The 22,067-nt window shown below is 46.2% G+C and overlaps 1 protein-coding gene across 1 annotated transcript; it reads right to left on the reverse strand.

The window, feature by feature from the left end:
- Positions 1-528: 528 nt before the first annotated feature.
- LOC126291438 (elastin-like) lies at positions 529-20,760 on the reverse strand. Its single transcript, XM_049984952.1, has 5 exons — positions 20,603-20,760; positions 15,524-16,776; positions 5,816-5,964; positions 5,581-5,702; positions 529-2,183 (listed from the first exon to the last, which is right to left on the reverse strand). Exons 1-5 carry the CDS (start codon positions 20,618-20,620, stop codon positions 966-968), a joined length of 2,760 nt encoding a protein of 919 aa, XP_049840909.1. The 5' UTR covers positions 20,621-20,760; the 3' UTR covers positions 529-965.
- Between the last annotated feature and the right edge of the window lie 1,307 nt (positions 20,761-22,067).

Genomic DNA, 22,067 nt, shown 5'->3' on the forward strand with positions numbered 1-22,067 from the left:
CGCACAAATAAACTATTTAAGTCGAAGAAAATTTGATATACTTCAGAGGGCACTTGATATTTGTAGCCGCGCGGGATTAGCCGAGTGGTCTCGGGCACTGCAGTCATGGACTGTGCAGCTGGTCCCGGCGGAGGTCCGAGTCCTCCTTCGGGCATGGAAGTGTGTGTTTGTCATTAGGATAATTTAGGTTAAGTAGTGTGTACGTTTAGAGACTGATGACCTTAGCAGTTAAGTCCCATAAGATTACACACATATTTTTTTGATATTTGTAAATTCTCTCATTCACTGTTTTTGGTCGTTTATACACCCTTTTTGTGAAGCAGCGTTTGTACAGATTTGTAGAATGCTTTCAGCTGTCTGACGATACGTGACACTCGAAACTGCGCTGGCAATAAATAAAAACTAAAATAATTTTTAAAGCTGGAAGTTGAAAGAACCATGTTTAGCAATAGGTAATAGATTCTCTTCCACCCAAAAAAAGGTGAAGGGTGTAATAAAAAGGTAGGTATTTCAGTGAGACACGAAATGCTTTCTTATTTTGTTTACAAAACTGCTTTATTTAAGAAAGTGAAAGACTTTTCTCTTGTACAAAATATCACAAAACGATAATGGAGAAAGGTGAATTAAGGCACAATATGCTCGAAGAATATGGTTGATGTGGAAACAACATGACAGTGAATGAAGTGAATATTAATTTATGAACAATATGACTTGGTGAGCAGCATCGATTCCTTGGGAATATCGTACTAGGTGGAAAGCTGCTTCCATCTCGGCGCGAGATCTGAAGCCCATTCCACACCAGCCAAAATTGGACATCGGAGAGATAGCTCCACATTTCTATCCCGAGATATCCCCATACTTCGGCGTAGAGGACGTCTTCCTGTGTTTTGAATGGCATCGTCCCTTCTTCACTTCTTCCCTCAGGAGCCTTGTGTGCTTTGGATTGATGTCATTTGTGCGGGGGTCTAGTGCTTGTAGTAGCTCTTGTAGCCACCGCCGTAACCACCTCCGTAGCTGGAGGAGAGGCTACCAGAGTACAGACTACCACCGCTGAGGCCTCCGGCGATGCTGGGGACGTAGGTTCCCTTCAGGACTCCTCCCGAGAGCCCCGAAGAGATCAGTCCACCAGACGAGCCGCCGTATCCGTAGGATCCGCCGTATCCGTACGAACCGCCGTAGCCTCCGCCGATCAGACCACCGCCCAGGGAGCCGGAGGAGATGATGCTGCCGCCTCCCAGTCCTCCTCCGAGACCTCCTCCGAGACCTCCTCCGAGCCCTCCTCCGAGACCTCCTCCAGAGATAATGCCGCCAGAGGAGATTCCACTACCGATGCTGGAGATTCCGGTCGAGACTGGCACGGGAACGGGGTGGGGGACGGGCACACGGACCGGGTAGGGCTGGGGGACTCCGACGGGAACGGGGTGGGGCACGCGGACAGGGTAAGGCTGGGGCACGGGGACGGGGACGGGCCTGTTAACGGGCACGGGCACGGGGCGGGGCACCTCCACGGGGTAGGGCCGGGGCACGGAGACCGGGACGGGGTGGGGAACTCGCACGGGGTACGGCTGTGGCACGGGCACCGGGCGGTTTACCGGGACGGGTACCGGCTGCGGCACGGGGTACGGGCGGTTGACGGTCACCGGGACGGGGACGGGCTGCGGTACCCTCACGGTCTGCACGACGGTCTGTGTGGGGGCGACAGCGACGGAGGCAATACCGCCCGATCCCAGTCCGATTCCTCCGGCTCCACCTCCGAGACCACCGGCGCCGAGCCCAATTCCGGAGCCGAGTCCAATTCCGGAGCCGAGTCCGACTCCGGATCCGAGTCCGATTCCGGAGCCGAGGCCAATTCCGCCAGAGCTCAAGCCGATTCCTCCGGAGCTGAGGCCGATGGATCCGGACGACAGTCCGATTCCTCCACCGTAGCCGCCTCCGTAACCGCCGCCGTAGCCGTAACCTCCTCCGTAGCCACCGCCGTAGCCGTAGGACCCGCCGTAGCTGGAGAGGCCGCCGCCGATGCCGCCGGACAGTCCTCCATAGCTGCTGCCCAGACCGATGCCTCCTCCGCCGATGTAGCTGTGTTCGCCAGTGAAGATCCCCCGCTTGTCCTTCTTGGCTGGCGCCTCACCAGCGCTCGTGTCGCCTGCCCATGCCGACGACAGGAGCACTGCGGCCAGGTATACCTGAGAGATACAGTTCATCTTAGTGGCTACCTGGTAAGCTTCGAGTCCTTGGAAAAAGCGAAATTTTCTCGCGATATAGTGGTCGGGTTTTTGATTTAATACGCAGTCACAGGAAATCTTTTACGCTGTTAATGTGTGTGAACCACCATCAGAACGAGTGAAAGTAGCATCAGAAGGACACCAAGTCTGGAAAAGCGTTACAATGTGACTGTCTGATGCTAATTGGAAATGTTGAGAAAACAATAGTTAATAGTATAATCTATAAGGGTTTAGCTACCCAAAGGAATCTGTTTCCCTGTAGCCGACCATGTGCTCTTGTAACAGTTCCTGGCCAATGAAGACTTCTGTCCTGCACTGGGACTCAGATCGTTATTTTTGCCATACACAGTTCAGTGGTGAAACTGTGATGGAGGGCTCTGAGTCGCGAATGTGTAACTCATCCTGTAAGAGCATGTCCACGTACGCCAAGGGTAAGCAAAATGGTGTAAACAGCAAGGGACTTGCTGCGATTCTGGGGAATGATATAGCTGGCTGAACTGGTAAAGACTGCAAGGAAATGGAATAGAAGAGTGATGCATTCCAGTGGATGATTTACCTGCTAAATTCAGACACATGCCTGAAAGCGAATGGAACAAATCGTGAGAAACCCAAATTCTTGTGTGTGTGTGTGTGTGTGTGTGTGTGTGTGTGTGTGTGTGCCTGTTTGATATTATTAGAAACCTGTTGGTTAACGTAAGAGGCCACAGTATTTAATTGTGTGTTATTAATCTGTTATTAACAGAATACTTAAAACCGTTTGAAAGTCGTGAAAGAGAGACACCACCGACCATGAAAACGCAACATTTGATATTTCGGAAAGAAAATATGTTGTCGTAGGTATCACACTGACCGTGAGTTGCTTAGTAGTGCAAATGGGTTAACGTCAGTGTCAAGAGAACAGGCCAAGACGGCAAAACATGTTATTCAATCCCTCCTGTAGTTACAAAACCGGTCGCGGTGACGTAATATGCATTTACCACAGTAGCGATATAGACGACGGTAATTCCTGAGAAAGAGTGGCAGCTAAGTGCTAGTAACGGATAAACATCCAGGTACTGCTTGCCAGCATCAGTCCTTCTCCACTTATGGTCTTTGCAGCTTGAATTGGTGTCATTAGAACATAGCACTGAGTGTATTTGCTCCATGTATACTTGGGACAGTTTATGGTTAAACAAGGAGCAAAAAGAGAAAAAAAATGCCCATGAACAATGTTCAATTAACTGGGGTGGAGTGAAGGCGAGCAAATTGTGTTTACTGTGTTCCAAGCCTAAAATGAAATCTTCAGAAATGAGAGTTATTCCAATGTTGTGAGCTGCCTGTGTTTTGAGATGCAGTCGCACAGAAAAACTCCACAAAATCGTAGCGTGGAGTAGACTAGAAAGAACAGAACCTAGATGCAACAAATATTGTAGCTGAATAAGTAAAAAGAGTGAAAACTGTGTTTTGAATACAAACGAAAGGAATGTGAAAGAAGGAAAGACTACCTGAAACGTGTATTGTCGACTAACTCAGGTCGGTTTGTGATCCTAGCAACAGGATTGACTGGCTGAAGCAAAATAACATATTTAGCAGAGCGGTTCATTAGGTTTCTCTGGGGGAAAAAGCAATATGAGTTCTAAGAATTTGGACTGTAGGCATCACCCCAAAGTACTACAGTGTGAGAGACCTCTTCCCTCTTCGCTTTCAGGTACGGCTGCAAGGACAAGGTTGGTGACCGGTTGCGAGTTAAGAGTTCTGTAATCCTCTAAACAGCCTTGCATGACTACCGATATGTTTTCCGTCCTAGATGTTTTAAACAGGTAACTAATAAATCCTTCGCCTTACTTATCCCACTGTCATACTGTCTTTATAACGCTAAACCTACTCCTTTAATTGAAAAGAAGAGGTCGGAGAAAGACCGAATGAACAACGTCTTGGAATTCCTCTGCAGATATGCAATAACTATGTGGTTCTTCTGACAAACCGCTTCACACAACAAGCGACCGATGTGCTCGACGAGTTACCTGGGATCGACTACGATTCCATCCGGCGGCTTCGTACGTGAAGCTACAGAGAAATAACATCGTCCTATGACAGTTTGTTATTCCAACATAACCTTTGCTTCGGCACGTGTAGAAGGCATTAGGCAGGTATCTCAAGGACGATCCACTGAAGTGCGGGATCTGCAGTAACTGGAGGATGAACTTGAGTGTTCCTATGGTGCTGAGGAAGGACATACCTCTTGCTGCTTCGCTATTATTGTGATTCCTCAATCACTGACGACGAACCATTTCGTATACATTTAAAATGTAAGAAAAATCACAAAGAATCTAAGAGTTCGTCCCTTAGAAGATGCAGAGGGTTAGCGAATAGAAGCATAGAAAATAAATAAAATCATATTTGCAATGATCGAAGTGGATTAAAGTGTTTACTTAGATGAATGACCCCTTCTGGCAGTAGCCTATTATTTGTCTGAAAACAGTTCGACGAAACGTGTGCCTTCCTCCAGTAACAACACAATAAACAGAGTGCATTTTGGTCAGTACTTTAAGGACCTATGTCTTTAAAGGACATCATGATCGCGTTTCACTGTAAAAATTATTTACTCATGAAATCCACTATTGCTATTTCTGTGTTACTAATATTGATGTTGATCGCATGTCAAGTCTCTATAAATACCTGACTTTTAGCACATGTTCAAACACAACATTTCCCGTGCTCTACTTCATTATAGCCACAAGGTGGAAACTGTAATAGTGAGTTTAATGACAAAATAAATTATACATTCAAAGGCGACGATGATGTCCATTACAAAAGTGACTTTGAATCCCAGCCACGACAAGTTAAAGGTTCCGTTTGCTGCCTTGCTCTTTCATTCTCGCATCACCCCAAACATCTTTCATTGTCATCCCAAACGGACATACACCTCGGGTACTTCCTTACAGAGAGTTGATTCAGTCGCAATAAAATGTTCACAGTCAGTGGGAAGCAGTACACAAAATGAAATGTGTCTTTTTCACAATGACAGAAATGAACAGAAAGTTTGAAAATTTCGTTACAGCCATTAGATGGCTGAAATCCCACCTGTGATGACACATATTAGGTAATGCTGCAACGAATTTTCTTATCGTCCAAAAGAGTGAAGGGGACGAAAATAATACGATTTGAGATTAAGTTTTAACACCGTGCCAAGTGCGAAGCACGAACTCGAAAACATCCTCCTTTTGAAGATACCATCCGAGTATTCGCTTTAAGTATTCGTAAGAGATTCATAAAAAAAAACCTCAAATCTGGCTGGCCAGATGAGTATTTGAAATGTAGTCCTGTGGAGTGGAGGACAAAAGCTGGCGAGCCCTCAAGTGCCGGAGGTAGAACTCACCAGAGCAGTTGTCCTCATGCTGCCTGGATGCTGCTGCTGCTGAGAGAGGAACCCAACTGATGACTCTGGACGGCGAGCCCACCAGTATATATACCCCAGGTCCTCATCTGCCCCTCTGGAGGCTAGAGAGAGGTAAAGGAGCAGCAGATCGCGCTCCACCGGACGTCGTAACACACCTCTCTCCCTCTCCCTCTCTCCTTCCCCCTCCCTCCCTCTCTCTCCTCCCGGTAGTTACCACACGAGAGGGACGTCGCGTCCAGAGCACGCCGTGTGGCTGTGGCGAAAACGCGGTCGGCGACTGAGTAGGCTGGTGGGGGAGACACTCCGAGGTGCGTCGCCGAACCAGTCCAGTCTCGTCGCCGAATTAAGAGCGGTTTGGCGGGGCTGCAGGCACATTGCGCGGAATTTACTGGGGGATCAAAAAGTCTGTATAATTTTGGAAACTTAATGGAATAATGCAGATATGTAAAAACTGACACATATGCTTGGAATGACATGGGGTTTTATTAGAACCAAAACAAAAAACAAAACAAAAAAACAAATTATTTATAAACGCATGAAAGATCTCTTCCGCGTGTCGTTTGGTGATGATCGTGTGCTCAGTCGCCACTTTCGTCGTGCTTGGCCTCCCAGTTCCCCAGACCTCAGTCCGTGGGATTATTGGCTTTGGTGTTACCTGAAGTCGCAAGTGCTGTACACAACATTATTCCTCGACTACAGCTATTGTTGAGGAATGATGGTGGACATATTGAGCATTTCCTGTAAAGAACATCACCTTTGCTTTCTCTTACTTTGTTGTGCTAGTTACTGCTATTCTGATGAGATGACGAGCCATCTGTCGGACATTTTTTGAACTTTTGCATATTTTCGGTTCTAATAAAACCCCATGTCATTCCAAGCATGTGTGCCAATTTGTACCTCTCTATCTACATTATTCCGTGATTTTTTCAGTTTTCGCCGTCGGTGTTTTGATGTGTGTGAAGTTCTTAGGTTAGTTAGGTTTAAGTACTTCTAAGTTCTAGGGGACTGATGACCATAGATGTTAAGTCCCATAGTGCTTAGAGCCATTTGAATCATCATTCCAAAATCGAGAATCACCCTCGTCTATCCCCTAAAGCAGTATGAAACTGTGAAAATTTCTATGGCAAACGCAAAAATTTTATATAAATACATACAACTTTTTTCCGTGAACAAGCACAACGACCGAAAGGTCCAAATGCAGCCATGTAACATAAAACCTTGGCCTACTTGAAACTGAATTTCATTCCCAATGGTTCAGGACTATAATGAACAGAATCAAAATTCCATAACATGATGCAAAGTAACTACATGTAGACACTTGAATTGAAAATATCCGCGTAAGTCCTTAAAGGGACACGGAATAGTCTATCCCTGCAATGTTAATCGATGTCTGATATAGGGAACATTTACTCACAAAGTACTGGGGCTAGAAAGAGATAATTTTTACTGTATGTGCATTGATACTTTGTTACAATATTGAAACAAAGGATTTTCGTCAAAGTAATTACTTACAGATATATTTACCTTACAGCATTTTTTTCCTTTTAATTTTACTACATTATCACTTCTAAATGTTTTGCAAATTAAGTATTCAGATGTTCTTGTTTTAGTTTGTACAAGAAACCCATTTGAATATATCATAAAAATGTCAGACTTCTACTTTCAATAGTAAGCGAGATAATGTTCCTAGAAGAATTACAAAGTAAATTTACAGGAAACAGAAAAAGAAGATTGAAACACTCGTGCTCCAGCTCCCTTCATTCTTCATTATCAACTTCAAATCTTCTCTTGGAACGCCTTTGCACCTGACTTGCTTTTTTCATTAATGTCTTGATTATATTGTCTGCTTGCCTTATTCTGTGCTGATCTGAAGTCAACATAACACGTACTTTGTTGGAACTGACAACTTTCCAAGGATCAATATTTCCAAGACTGAAGGTTGCAGTGTATTAATCCCAACAAACCTGTTTTTGTTAGGCGATGCCATATCACATTATTCAAGCCATCGTTGTTGTTCTGCGTTCTTCCATGAAGATGCTTCATCAGAAGACTTGTGTCAGCCAGATTTCTGAAGATGATCTTTATTTCTTCCGTAATGTCCGCTGGTAGACTGTGGTGTTGACTGTATGTTTCTCCTTATTGTATTTATACCAGCACTTTTCACCTTTTGGGCAAACCCGTGTTGCGGATGCTCATCTGTGGCTGTGGTGTGGAAATACAAAACCCATATAGCTCCGCATTTCTTCAAGATCGCCTGTATGTTGCCTGACTTCTAGGCCATAGCAGTTCGGAATGTGGACTGTCAGTCACTCTTCCTTTCCCATTCAAGGCTTTCTCTTCATCTAGTCTTTTCCCTTCATAACTGATTTTAGCCTTCCTAGCTTGGCACCCATTCTCTTCTGCAAACGTCATTTCAAGATTGTTTATTTTTACACTCTTTCCAAAGAGCCGCTTTCTAAAACTTATTTGATTTCCTTAGGGTCACCATCTCCTAGCGAACATTATACCACTCAGAAGAGTAATGAAATTTTTTTTCACCACAGCAACCTGTCTGCCATCATTACTACCATAATAATTACAAACACAGTCATCACCCTGTTCAATTACCAACCTATCTCTGCATCTACAGTATTTGTACATTCTTGTAACATCAATAACCAGTTTCAACACTAGGTCCTGTGAGAACACCATTGTTCGAGATGTGGCTCCTTCTTTGCCGTGAGCCATCGGAAGTTGCAATGAGGTTTAAACGTCCCCTTAGAAAAATTATAAATGACTGTGTTTAAAATGACACACAATATTTTTTAGCGCAACGCAATCTGACTTTGAAAAATCCCTACAAAAGAATGGCACTGACTAACAATAACCTATACCTATAACAATAACCACTTACCTCACAAAAATCTTCGTTTCTCGAACTACTGCAATACAGCGAGCGCCACTACTGGCAGCTGAATAAAAGATTCAAACTACTGAAGGCACTAACTACTGATTGTCATAGTTACCAAATGAAAGATTTCGATAAAGAACAAACAAGAATAGTGTTCAAAAGTATATATAAAATCAGTTCATGATATATGACATCCAGTCTTACAAATTTACTGTCTTTGATGGACACACGTCCAGATCACCTGCTCTCAAAACTCCGCCATCTCTCTCCCCACATCCAACACTGATGGCGGCTCACCTCCAACTGCACAACGCTACGCGCTGTTAACATCCAACTGCCCACTACAATAGCAAATTCCAACAATGCAAAACAGCCGCAGACTCTGCACCCCAACACTACAATACTCAGAACCCTTTCGTAAACATCACTTGACCTGACATCACAACTTGAAGGAGAAATTATTCAATCAAAATGGCTCAAATGGCTCTGAGAACTATGGGACTCAACACTACAATAGCAAATTCCAACAATGCAAACCAGCCACAAACTGCACACAGCACAGCCAGAGATTTACATTCAGAGTGCTATGTGGCGTTACCAACATAAAAACCTAAACAGCCTAGTTACAAGGTGACGGTCTTCATCATATTCCTTCACAGTTTCTTCCACGGCTTCCTGCACTGACGTCTGTGGTACATCTTCAACTGCGGATCCTAGTATGAGTACATAGTTGCAAGCATCAAACTTTGAATGTACACTGGTAAGATTTAGAACAACACATGGCATATTACCTGCTGCGTTGCCCATACTAATTTCTCGGAACCCATAGACTAACCTAATATTTACATTATAAAGTTGAGCTTTCTTAAATCCATTTACCGTTAATGAAACAGAGCTTGGAAATTTTCAGCTGTACTTCCATGAGATTCATTTGCAGCACGCACTGTTTCCAAGAGCTCCGCAAAAATATCCGCATCAATCAGATCAAAAACTTACTTCCATTTATCAGAAAAATTTCTCTTCCTACTCTCTGAGTTTTCATATGGGAAGTACTGTTTTCATTTGAAGTACGTTCGTTCTGCCAACCAGAGGTAAGTACTCGCACATTTTCCAGCAATGATGACGGAGAAATGCCCTGCTTCGCTAGTGAACGTTCGTTTCTTTTCTTTTGCCCGCTCACCCGCTCACACACTTTTTGACCGCGTTTACCCTAGCTCTGGGCATTTTCACTGCAGACCATGTAGCGCTACGTACGAAAAAAGTCGTCACAACAACTTCTTGTAGTACATTGTTTACAAACAACCCAAAGTAAAAGAAAAGAACAAATGAGTAACATCGTGAAACCAAAAAAATCTCGAACAAACACTGTATAACAAGATTTTGGGAAGGGGGGCATTTGAATTCGTGTCATGTCCATACTGCCAAACGTTGATGCTCAGGCATGACAGAAGGGTGTCACAAAAGCGCTATACCCGATCACACAAGTCTATGAACAGTATTCATAATTCTAGTGGAACCGTGTATGACATGTGGAGGGCTTATGTTAAGTTTGGAAGGCAGGAGACGAGGTACTGGCAGAAGTAAAGCTGTGAGGAGGGGGCGTGAGTCGTGCTTGGGTAGCTCAGTTGGTAGAGCACTTGCCCGCGAAAGGCAAAGGTCCCGAGTTCGAGTATCGGTCTGGCACACTGTCTTAATCTGCCAGGAAGTTTCATGTATGACATGTCATTTTAAAGAAGAAACTTGGAAGAATCTAATAGGCCAATCAATCGAAAATACACTCCTGGAAATTGAAATAAGAACACCGTGAATTCATTGTCCCAGGAAGGGGAAACTCTATTGACACATTCCTGGGATCAGATACATCACATGATCACACTGACAGAACCACAGGCACAAAGACACAGGTAACAGAGCATGCACAATGTCGGCACTAGTACAATGTACATCCACCTTTCGCAGCAATGCAGGCTGCTATTCTCTCATGGAGACGATCGTAGAGATGCTGGATGTAGTCCTGTGGAACGGCTTGGCATGCCATTTCCACCTGGCGCCTCAGTTGGTTCAGCGTTCGTGCTGGACGTGCAGACCGCGTGAGACGACGCTTCATCCAGTCCCAAACATGCTTAATGGGGGACAGATCCGGAGATCTTGCTGGCCAGGGTAGTTGACTTACACCTTCTATAGCACGTTGGGTGGCACGGGATACATGCGGACGTGCATTGTCCTGTTGGAACAGCAAGTTCCCTTGCCGGTCTAGGAATGGTAGAACGATGGGTTCGATGACGTTTGGGTGTACCGTGCACTATTCAGTGTCCCCTCGACGATCACCAGAGGTGTACGGCCAGTGTAGGAGATCGCTCCCAACACCATGATGCCGGGTGTTGGCCCTGTGTGCCTCGGTCGTATGCAGTCCTGATTGTGGCGCTCACCTGCACGGCGCCAAACACGCATACGACCATCATTGGCACCAAGGCAGAAGCGACTCTCATCGCTGGTGACGACACGTCTCCATTCGTCCCTCCATTCACGCCTGTCGCGACACCACTGGAGGCGGGCTGTACGATGTTGGGGCGTGAGCGGATGACGGCCTAACGGTGTGCGGGACCGTAGCCCAGCTTCATGGAGACGGTTGCGAATGGTCCTCGCCGATACCCCAGGAGCAACAGTGTCCCTAATTTGCTGGGAAGTGGCGGTGCGGTCCCCTACGGCACTGCGTAGAATCCTACGGTCTTGGCGTGCATCCGTGCGTCGCTGCGGTCCGGTCCCAGGTCGACGGGCACGTGCACCTTCCGCCGACCACTGGCGACAACATGGATGTACTATGGAGACCTCACGCCCCACGTGTTGAGCAATTCGGGGTTACGTCCACCCGGCCTCCCGCATGCCCACTATACGCCCTCGCTCAAAGTCCGTCAACTGCACATACGGTTCACGTCCACGCTGTCGCGGCATGCTACCAGTGTTAAAGACTGCGATGGAGCTCCGTATGCCACGGCAAACTGGCTGACACTGACGGCGGCGGTGCACAAATGGTGCGCAGCTAGCGCCATTCGACAGCCAACACCGCGGTTCCTGGTGTGTCCGCTGTGCCGTGCGTGTGATCATTGCTTGTACAGCCCTCTCGCAGTGTCCGGAGCAAGTATGGTGGGTCTAACACACCGGTGTCAATGTGATCTTTTTTCCATTTCCAGGAGTGTAGATTTTTTTCTCCCAGAATCTGAAGCCATAACCTCTTCATTTCTTGTAACGAAACATAACAATTCAAAACCATTCAAAAACATAAATAAGGTCTGCATATTAGGCCTTCACTATGCCGATACTATGTGCAATACGTCTTAGCCAAGTATGCGTCCAGAAGAATATATCAGTGAGGCGTTGATATAAGTACTGAAACTGGCTTTGTATTCGTCACTTTCATTCGACATTGCTTCATGCCATGTATGTATTGTTCCATCTCCTTACACCCATGATGGCAGTTGGTGATACGAGTGATGGTGTGTGCGTACTGGACATGTGGCTGCCATAGCGCTTATATGGTAAGCAGCATTTTGCAGTTCGACAATTGGCATTTTGTTTGAAACTTCCTCGAAAATCGAACTCAGGACGTTTGCCTGCGACAAGGGCATGGTCGCGAGATAGACTCTCGGTACGTCACGCAGTTTTCATCTGCGAGGAAGTTTCAGATTAACGCCCACACCTCTCATTCTGGCATTTTGGTTGTTTATAGCGGCATTTATGCTCTTATCTTTTCTTTCTCAAGTCTGTACCGTTCGTAGTGTCTATGAGTGTATTTTAAGGGTTTAGCTTTTTCTATCAGTCCATGTTTACCCTCGAGGTTAACAGGTCGACCTGACACTGTTCACAGGTTCTCTCATAGTACTGGATAATTTGGTTAATTTTTCCACCTAACTTGTACAGTTTAATTTTACTCAATTAATATATACTCTGCTGAAGTGTTACGTCCCTAATGGCTGTCCTTATGTTTATGTATCTTGTTTAGTGTCCTACTTGAGCTTCACCAATTATTACAGGAGCACATGTAGATAAGTGTCCTGAAACCCAGGTAAGGCACATGTATTCACCCATACAAAGAAACTGTGAAATTACAACTGCAGTGGGTTTGATTCAGAATGAACAATAAAAGTATGCAACACTTCATTTTTGTGTTAGTAGTATAAAGGTCTATCACGCATCCACCTCCTACAACGTAAACACAACACCCTTTCGACTGCAAGATAAAATGTCTAGAAATTCCCTGTTCCTTTTCAAACAATCATTTTTGTATACAGTTAGTCAGTTTGTGTAGTCGTCCGAAGATCGCAACATCACACAGAAGTTGACAACGCACACCGATATCGTAGACGTTAGCGATGTCTCGCTGCAACCCGCAACAACGAATGGGAGAGGCTGAAGAAGGCACGTCCCGTCTTTTTGCACAGCAGCGCCCGCGCACGGAGGTCAATATAGAGCCAAGCAAGGAAACGCTGTACCACAGTTCGTTACCTCAGCTCCAGCAATCAACGTCATCGAGTACGACTGAAGAGTTTCAAGTCTCAGATGGAAATGCACTTTTGTGAATGTTTAGACTTCAAGAAAACAGTTTGTTAATAAGTGCATCAAGTAACGTATTAATAAGCACATGTCAAGGAGTTACATCAACTTACGTAAATGTTTTTATTCATTCATGTGATAAAGTGAGCTAATATTTCGTATGTTGTAGTTCAGATGAAACATTTCCCGGAGAAATCACAGAACTCACAGCTTCATCTGGTCACAACAACTGGTAGCATAGGATCCTAGTTTCTACTCATCATTCCATTTTCCAGAAATCGTATCTACTGTTGCAGACATATTTTATCACGAGGATCTTGTACTGACTGTGAGATAAGAGGTTTTGCGAAAAGCACCTTGCATGAGCTAATCTCATCATACTAGGAAAAGAAAGCACTGCACAACTTGTCAATAGTTACATTTCTAAACCGCTGCAAAATTTGCACTTTTAGACATCAGCGACCGCTTCTCGTATTGCTCTTCATTACCTTGTTTCATTTTGATCTATAATTTCGCGGACAGCAAAATGTTTACTTCGTCTTATGTGATTGAGCTTCCTGTCCTTTGGTAACAACTTACTAACGCTAGTAAATATCGCAGATCCCTTCTAACGCTACATTCTTTCTTGGCACATACATACGTATTTGACATTAGAAGCATACTGTACGAAGTTTAGAATTTTAGCCTGTGACACATCACGTCTTGTTTCTAAGTTAATTTGCAAGATGCAAACTTAATACTCAGAACCCTTTCGTAAACATCACTTGACCCGACATCACAACTTGAAGGAGAAATTATTCAATCAAAAATGGCTCAAATGGCTCTGAGCACTATGGGACTAAACATCTGAGGTCATCAGTCCCCTAGAATCTAGAACTACTTAAACCTAACTAAAATAACGACATCATACACATCGATGCCCGAGGCAGGATTGGAACCTGCGATCGTAGCAGTCGCGCGGTTCCAGACTGAAGCACCTAGAACCGCTCGGCCACACTGGCCGGCGAAATTATTCAGTCAGTCGCTATGTAATTCATTTAACTATTCTACTCACTATCATGGCCCCTAATGACAACTCAGATGTGGATCCCAAAATGCGACAGTCGCTAATCACTCACGTGTGGTCTTTTTATCTTCTCATTGAAGTGCTCGTCCTCAAAACGACTCCAAACGAGCTCAAAAATGGTTCAAATGGCTCTGAGCACTATGGGACTTAACATCTGTAATCAGTCCCCTAGAACTTAGAACTACTTAAACCTAACTAACCTAAGGACATCACACAACACCCAGCCATCACGAGGTAGAGAAAATCCTGACGGGGCCGGGAATCAAACCCGGGAACCCGGCGTGGGAAGCGAGAATGCTATTGCACGACCACGAGATGCGGGCTCCAAACGAGCTATTGAGCTATGTTCCTCACCGTTTTCGTACAACTCCCTCACCTTTTTCCTACAACTGTTCGTCAGTAAACTTCATATTTCGCCATTTTAGACTCACTGGAGACTGCTGTCATACAAGACAAACTGAAACACATAAATAAACTATTTTACTCGAAGAACATTTTATATGCGTCAGAGGGCCGCGCGGGAGTAGCCGAGCGGTCTTGGGTGCCGCAGTCATGAACTGTGCGGCTGATCCTGGCGGAGGTACAAGTCCTCCCTCGGACATAGATGTGTGTTTGTCCTTAGGATAATTTGTGTTAAGTAATGTGTAAGTTTAGGGACTGATGACCTTAGCAGTTGAGTTCCATGAAATTAACACACATTTTTTTGATATTTGTAAATACTGCTCATTCACTGTTTTTGGTGGTTTATATGGAACATTCTTTCTGCGAAGCATCATTTGTACTTTTTTTGTAGAATGCTTTGAGCTGTCTGAATACATGTATTAGTCGTAACTGTTCTGGCAATAAATAAAAAGTAAAATAACTTTTAAAGGTGTAAGTTGAAAGGATCATGTTTAGCAATACGTAATAGATTCTCTCCCACCAAAAAAAGGTGAAAGATGTAAAAAAATATAGGTATTTCAATGAGACACGAAATGCTTTCTTATTTTGTTTACAAAACTGCTTTATTTAAGAAAGTGAAAGACTTTTCTCTTGTACAAAATATCACAAAACGATAATGGAGAAAGGTGAATTAAGGCACAATATGCTCGAAGAATATGGTTGATGTGGAAACAACATGACAGTGAATAAAGTGAATATTAATTTATGAACAATATGACTTGGTGAGCAGCATCGATTCCTTGGGAATATCGTACTAGGTGGAAAGCTGCTTCCATCTCGGCGCGAGATCTGAAGCCCATTCCACACCAGCCAAAATTGGACATCGGAGAGATAGCTCCACATTTCTATCCCGAGATATCCCCATACTTCGGCGTAGAGGACGTCTTCCTGTGTTTTGAATGGCATCGTCCCTTCTTCACTTCTTCCCTCAGGAGCCTTGTGTGCTTTGGATTGATGTCATTTGTGCGGGGGTCTAGTGCTTGTAGTAGCTCTTGTAGCCACCGCCGTAACCACCTCCGTAGCTGGAGGAGAGGCTACCAGAGTACAGACTACCACCGCTGAGGCCTCCGGCGATGCTGGGGACGTAGGTTCCCTTCAGGACTCCTCCCGAGAGCCCCGAAGAGATCAGTCCACCAGACGAGCCGCCGTATCCGTAGGATCCGCCGTATCCGTACGAACCGCCGTAGCCTCCGCCGTAGCCTCCGCCGTAGCCTCCGCCGTAGCCTCCGCCGATCAGACCACCGCCCAGGGAGCCGGAGGAGATGATGCTGCCGCCTCCCAGTCCTCCTCCGAGACCTCCTCCGAGACCTCCTCCGAGCCCTCCTCCGAGACCTCCTCCAGAGATAATGCCGCCAGAGGAGATTCCACTACCGATGCTGGAGATTCCGGTCGAGACTGGCACGGGAACGGGGTGGGGGACGGGCACACGGACCGGGTAGGGCTGGGGGACTCCGACGGGAACGGGGTGGGGAACGCGGACGGGGTAAGGCTGGGGCACGGGGACGGGGACGGGCCTGTTAACGGGCACGGGCACGGGGCGGGGCACCTCCACGGGGTAGGGTCGGGGCACGGAGACCGGGACGGGGTGGGGAACTCGCACGGGGTACGGCTGGGGCACGGGCACCGGGCGGTTTACCGGGACGGGTACCGGCTGCGGCACGGGGTACGGGCGGTTGACGGTCACCGGGACGGGGACGGGCTGCGGTACCCTCACGGTCTGCACGACGGTCTGTGTGGGGGCGACAGCGACGGAGGCAATACCGCCCGATCCCAGTCCGATTCCTCCGGCTCCACCTCCGAGACCACCGGCGCCGAGCCCGATTCCGGAGCCGAGTCCAATTCCGGAGCCGAGTCCGACTCCGGATCCGAGTCCGATTCCGGAGCCGAGGCCAATTCCGCCAGAGCTCAAGCCGATTCCTCCAGAGCTGAGGCCGATGGATCCGGACGACAGTCCGATTCCTCCACCGTAGCCGCCTCCGTAACCGCCGCCGTAGCCGTAACCTCCTCCGTAGCCACCGCCGTAGCCGTAGGACCCGCCGTAGCTGGAGAGGCCGCCGCCGATGCCGCCGGACAGTCCTCCGTAGCTGCTGCCCAGACCGATGCCTCCTCCGCCGATGTAGCTGTGTTCGCCGGTGAAGATCCCCCGCTTGTCCTTCTTGGCTGGCGCCTCACCAGCGCTCGTGTCGCCTGCCCATGCCGACGACAGGAGCACTGCGGCCAGGTATACCTGAGAGATACAGTTCATCTTAGTGGCTACCTGGTAAGCTTCGAGTCCTTGGAAAAAGCGAAATTTTCTCGCGATATAGTGGTTGGATTTTGATTTAATACCCACTCACAGGAAATCTTTTACGCTGTTAATGGGTGTGAACCACCATCAGAACGAGTGAAAGTAGCATCAGAAGGACACCAAGTCTGAAAAAGCGTTACAATGTGACTGTCTGATGCTAATTGGAATTGTTAAGAAAACAATAGTTAATAGTATAATCTATAAGGGTTTAGCTACCCAAAGGAACCTGTTTCCCTGTAGCCGACCATGTGCTCTTGTAACAGTTCCTGGCCAATTAAGACTTCTGTCCTGCACTGGGTCTCGGATCGTTATTTTTGCCATACGCAGTTCAGTGGTGAAACTGTGATGGAGGGCTCTGAGTCGCGAATGTGTAACTCATCCTGTAAGAGCATGTCCACGTACGCCAAGGGTAAGCAAAATGGTGTAAACAGCAAGGGACTTGCTGCGATTCCGGGGAATGATATAGCTGGCTGAACTGGTAAAGACTGCAAGGAAATGGAATAGAAGAGTGATGCATTCCAGTGGATGATTTACCTGCTAAATTCAGACGCATGCCTGAAAGAGAATGGAACAAATCGTGAGAAACCCAAAATCTAAGGGCATCCGCTCCGTTAGTGTGTGTGTGTGTGTGTGTGTGTGTGTGTGTGTGTGTGTGTGTGTGTGTGTGTGGTGTGCCTGTTTGATATTATTAGAAACCTGTTGGTTAACGTAAGAGGCCACAGTATTTAATTGTGTGTTATTAATCTGTTATTAACAGATTACTTAAAACCGTTTGAAAGTCGTGAAGGAGAGACACCACCGACCATGAAAACGCAACATTTGATATTTCGGAAAGAAAATATGTTGTCGTAGGTATCTCACTGACCGTGAGTTGCTTAGTAGTGCAAATGGGTTAACGTCAGTGTCAAGAGAACAAGCCAAGACGGCAAAACATGTTATTCAATCCCTCCTGTAGTTACAAAACCGGTCGCGGTGACGTAATATGCATTTAACCACAGTAGCGATATAGACGACGGTAATTCCTGAGAAAGAGTGGCAGCTAAGTGCTAGTAACGGTTAAACATCCAGGTACTGCTTGCCAGCATCGGAACACTGGAGGACTGAAATCCCTCACACGTGACTGCAATCCATAAACTGGTTGGGAAATGTAGGAAAGAACGCGGCCCGTACAAACTGGTGCAACTAGAACTTCACAGACACTTGATCGGCTATGAGGCCGTTTCCTGTGCTGCTATAGAAATGTTGCGTGTGGAAGAAAAAGAATTAATACAAATGGGCAACTAGCATTACTCTGCAAGGTACAACATAAAATGATCGCTTTTGCTTGCACTATATCTTGTGCATTTACGCATTACAAGCTCTTCGTATGCCAGAGAAAGAAACAGGGAAGTATTAATAAGAACGTAATATTCAGTAAGAGAATGTAGCTGGCAGTGGTCCTATTGGTTAGGGAACTGCAGCTTGAAAGTTTACTAATGCGAAAACGTCCAGTAATCACCGTCATCGTTCACAGGTGGTTACAAAAGAGGTGATCTATTTTATATGAACTGTAAGTCCTTCTCCACTTATGGTCTTTGCAACTTGAATGGGTGTCATTAGAACACAGCACTGAGTGGGACAGTTTATGGTTAAACAAGGAGTCAAAAAAGAAAAAAATGTCCATGAACAATGTTCAATTAACTGGGGTGGAGTGAAGGCGAGGAAATTGTGTTTACTGTGTTCCAAGCCTAAAATGAAACCTTCAGAAATGAGAGTTATTCCAATGTTGTGAGCTGCCTGTGTTTTGAGATGCAGTCGAACAGAAAAACTCCACAAAATCGTAGCGTAGAGTAGACTAGAAAGAACAGAACCTAGATGCAACAAATATTGTAGCTGAATAAGTAAAAAGAGTGAAAACTGTGTTTTGAATACAAACGAAAGGAATGTGAAAGAAGGAAAGACTACCTGAAACGTGTATTGTCGACTAACTCAGGTCGGTTTGTGATCCTAGCAACAGGATTGACTGGCTGAAGCAAAATAACATATTTAGCAGAGCGGTTCATTAGGTTTCTCTGGGGGAAAAAGCAATATGAGTTCTAAGAATTTGGACTGTAGGCATCACCCCAAAGTACTACAGTGTGAGAGACCTCTTCCCTCTTCGCTTTCAGGTACGGCTGCAAGGACAAGGTTGGTGACCGGTTGCGAGTTAAGAGTTCTGTAATCCTCTAAACAGCCTTGCATGACTACCGATATGTTTTCTGTCCTAGATGTTTTAAACAGGTAACTAATAAATCCTTCGCCTTACTTATCCCACTGTCCTACTGTCTTTATAACGCTAAACCTACTCCTTTAATTGAAAAGAAGAGGTCGGAGAAAGACCGAATGAACAACGTCTTGGAATTCCTCTGCAGATATGCAATAATTATGTGGTTCTTCTGACAAACCGCTTCACACAACAAGCGACCGATGTGCTCAACGAGTTACCTGGGATCGACTACGATTCCATCCGGCGGCTTCGGACGTGAAGCTACAGAGAAATAACATCGTCCTATGACAGTTTGTTATTCCAACATAACCTTTGCTTCGGCACGTGTAGAAGGCATTAGGCAGGTATCTCAAGGACGATCCACTGAAGTGCGGGATCTGCAGTAACTGGAGGATGAACTTGAGTGTTCCTATGGTGCTGAGGAAGGACATACCTCTTGCTGCTTCGCTATTATTGTGATTCATCAATCACTGACGACGAACCCTTTCGTAGACATTCAAAATGCAATGCTGAGGGTTAGCGATTAGAAGCATAGAAAATAAATAAAATCATATTTGCTATGATTAAAGTAGAGTATCGTGTTTACTTAGATGAATGACGTCTGAAAACAGTTTATTGCCTTACTCCAGTTACAAATCAATAACATTTCGGTCAGTACTTTAAGCGTGTGAATTGCTTTGATGTTCCTGATGGAATGAGGACCAATGTCTTTAAAGAACATCATGATCGCGTTTCACTGTAAAAATTATTTACGCATGAAATCCACTATTGCTATTTCTGTGTTGCTAATATTGATGTTGATCGCATGTCAAAACTCTATAAATACCTGACTTTTAACACATGTTCAAACACAACATTTCCCGTACTCTACTTCATTATAGCCACAAGGTGGAAACTGTAATAGTGAGTTTAATGACAAAATAAATTATACATTCAAAGGCGACGATGATGTCCATTACAAAAGTGACTTTGAATCCCAGCTACGAGAAGTTAAAGGTTCCATTTGCTGCCTAGCTCTACCATTTCCGCATCACCCCATACATCTTTCCTTGCCATCCCTATTGGACAGACACCTTGGGTACTTCCTCACAGAGAGTAGACACAGTCGCAAAGAAATGTTCACAATCAGTGGGAAGTAGTACACAAAATGAAATGTGTCCTTTTTACAATGACAGAAATGAACAGAAAGTTTGAAAATTTCGTTTCAGCCATTAGATGGCTGAAATCCCACCTGTGATGACACATATTAGGTAATGCTGCAACGAATTTTCTTATCGTCCAAAACAGATGAAGGGGACCAAAATAATACGATTTGAGATTTAGTTTCAACACTGTGCCAAGTGCGAAGCACGAACTCAAGAACATATCCCTTTCGAAGATACCATCCAAGTATTCGCATTAAGTATTCGTAAGAGATTCATAAAAAAAACTCAAATCTGGCTGGCCAGATGAGTATTTGAAATGCAGGGCTGTGGAGGACAAGAAGCTGGCGAGCCCTCAAGTGCCAGAGGTAGAACTCACCAGAGCAGTTGTCCTCATGCTGCGTGGATGCTGCTGCTGCTGAGAGAGGAACCCAACTGATGACTCTGGACGGCGAGCCCACCAGTATATATACCCCCGGTCCTCATCTGCCTCTCTGGAGACTAGAGAGAGGTAAAGGAGCACCGGATCGCCCTCCACCGGACGTCGTAAGACACCTCTCTCCCTCTCTTGCCCCCTCCCTCCCTCCCTCTCCTCCCGGTAGTTACCACACGAGAGGGACGTCGCGTCCAGAGCACGTCGTGTGGCTGTGGCGAAAACGCGGTCGGCGACTGAGTAGGCTGGTGGGGGAGACACTCCGAGGTGCGTCGCCGAACCAGTCCAGTCTCGTCGCCCAATTAAGAGCCGTTTGGCGGGGCTGCAGGTCGTCCGCCCACACCCCCCGAGGGGATCTGGACGCGGGGACCCCCGCCGTCGGCGTCCTCCGTTCCTCCGTCTATTCGGCCCGGCTGAGCGTGTGTGTGGCCGGGCCGGTGCGAACTACTTTCTCCCTGAATCGGCGACCGCGCCCCAGAGGCGGACCGCACCGTAGTTCACTTTCTCCCCTGTGTGCGGCGCGCCGCTCGCGTGACCTTTCACAGCGCGACTGGGCGGACGCGCAGCTGGTGGACTGGTCGTTGCTTTTCCGGTGGGCGCGGGTGCTGGCGTCGACACCGGACTGCGGGCGGCGTGCCGGCGGACGCGATCGCCCAGCGGCGATGCCGGACACACTCTGCGAACGGCGGCCACGTTCGGCCGTAGCGAACGAAAGTTGTGTCACTCGACGGATAAAACTAATGCCTGTCCTAAGCAGGAAAACACAGTGAAGATTGCCGGCCAGGGAGGCTGAGCGGTTCTAGGCGCTACAGTCTGGAACCGCGCGACCTCTGGGGTCGCAGCTTCGAATCCTGCCTCGGGCATGAATGTGTGCGATGTCCTTAGGTTGGTTAGGTTTAAGTAGTTCTAATAAGGGAACCTCCCCATTGCACCCCCCTTAGATTTAGTTATAAGTTGGCACAGTGGATAGGCCTTGAAAAATTGAACACAGATCAGTCGAGAAAGCAGGAAGAAGTTGTGTGGAACTATGACAAAAATAAGCAAAATATACAAACTGAGTAGTCCATGCCCAATACATGCAACATCATGGACAGTGGAAGCTCAGAAGTGCCGTGGTCTCGTGATTAGCGTGAGCAGCTGCGCAACGAAAGGTCCGTGGTTCAAGTCCTCCCTCGAGCGAAAAAATTGAATTTTTCTTTTCAGTTTATGTGACACTTTTTTGGGAGTGATTACCACATCCACAAGAAAACCTAAATCGGGCAAGGTAGAAGAATCTTTTTACGCACTCGTCAAGTGTACAAGTTAGGTGGGTCGACAACATATTCCTGTAATGTGACGGACATGCCGTCACCAGTGTCGTATAGAATATATCAGACGTGTTTTCCGGTGGAGGAATCGGTTGACCTATGAC

Source organism: Schistocerca gregaria, chromosome 9, assembly GCF_023897955.1.
Source record: "Schistocerca gregaria isolate iqSchGreg1 chromosome 9, iqSchGreg1.2, whole genome shotgun sequence".
NCBI classification, from domain to species: Eukaryota; Metazoa; Arthropoda; class Insecta; order Orthoptera; family Acrididae; genus Schistocerca; species Schistocerca gregaria.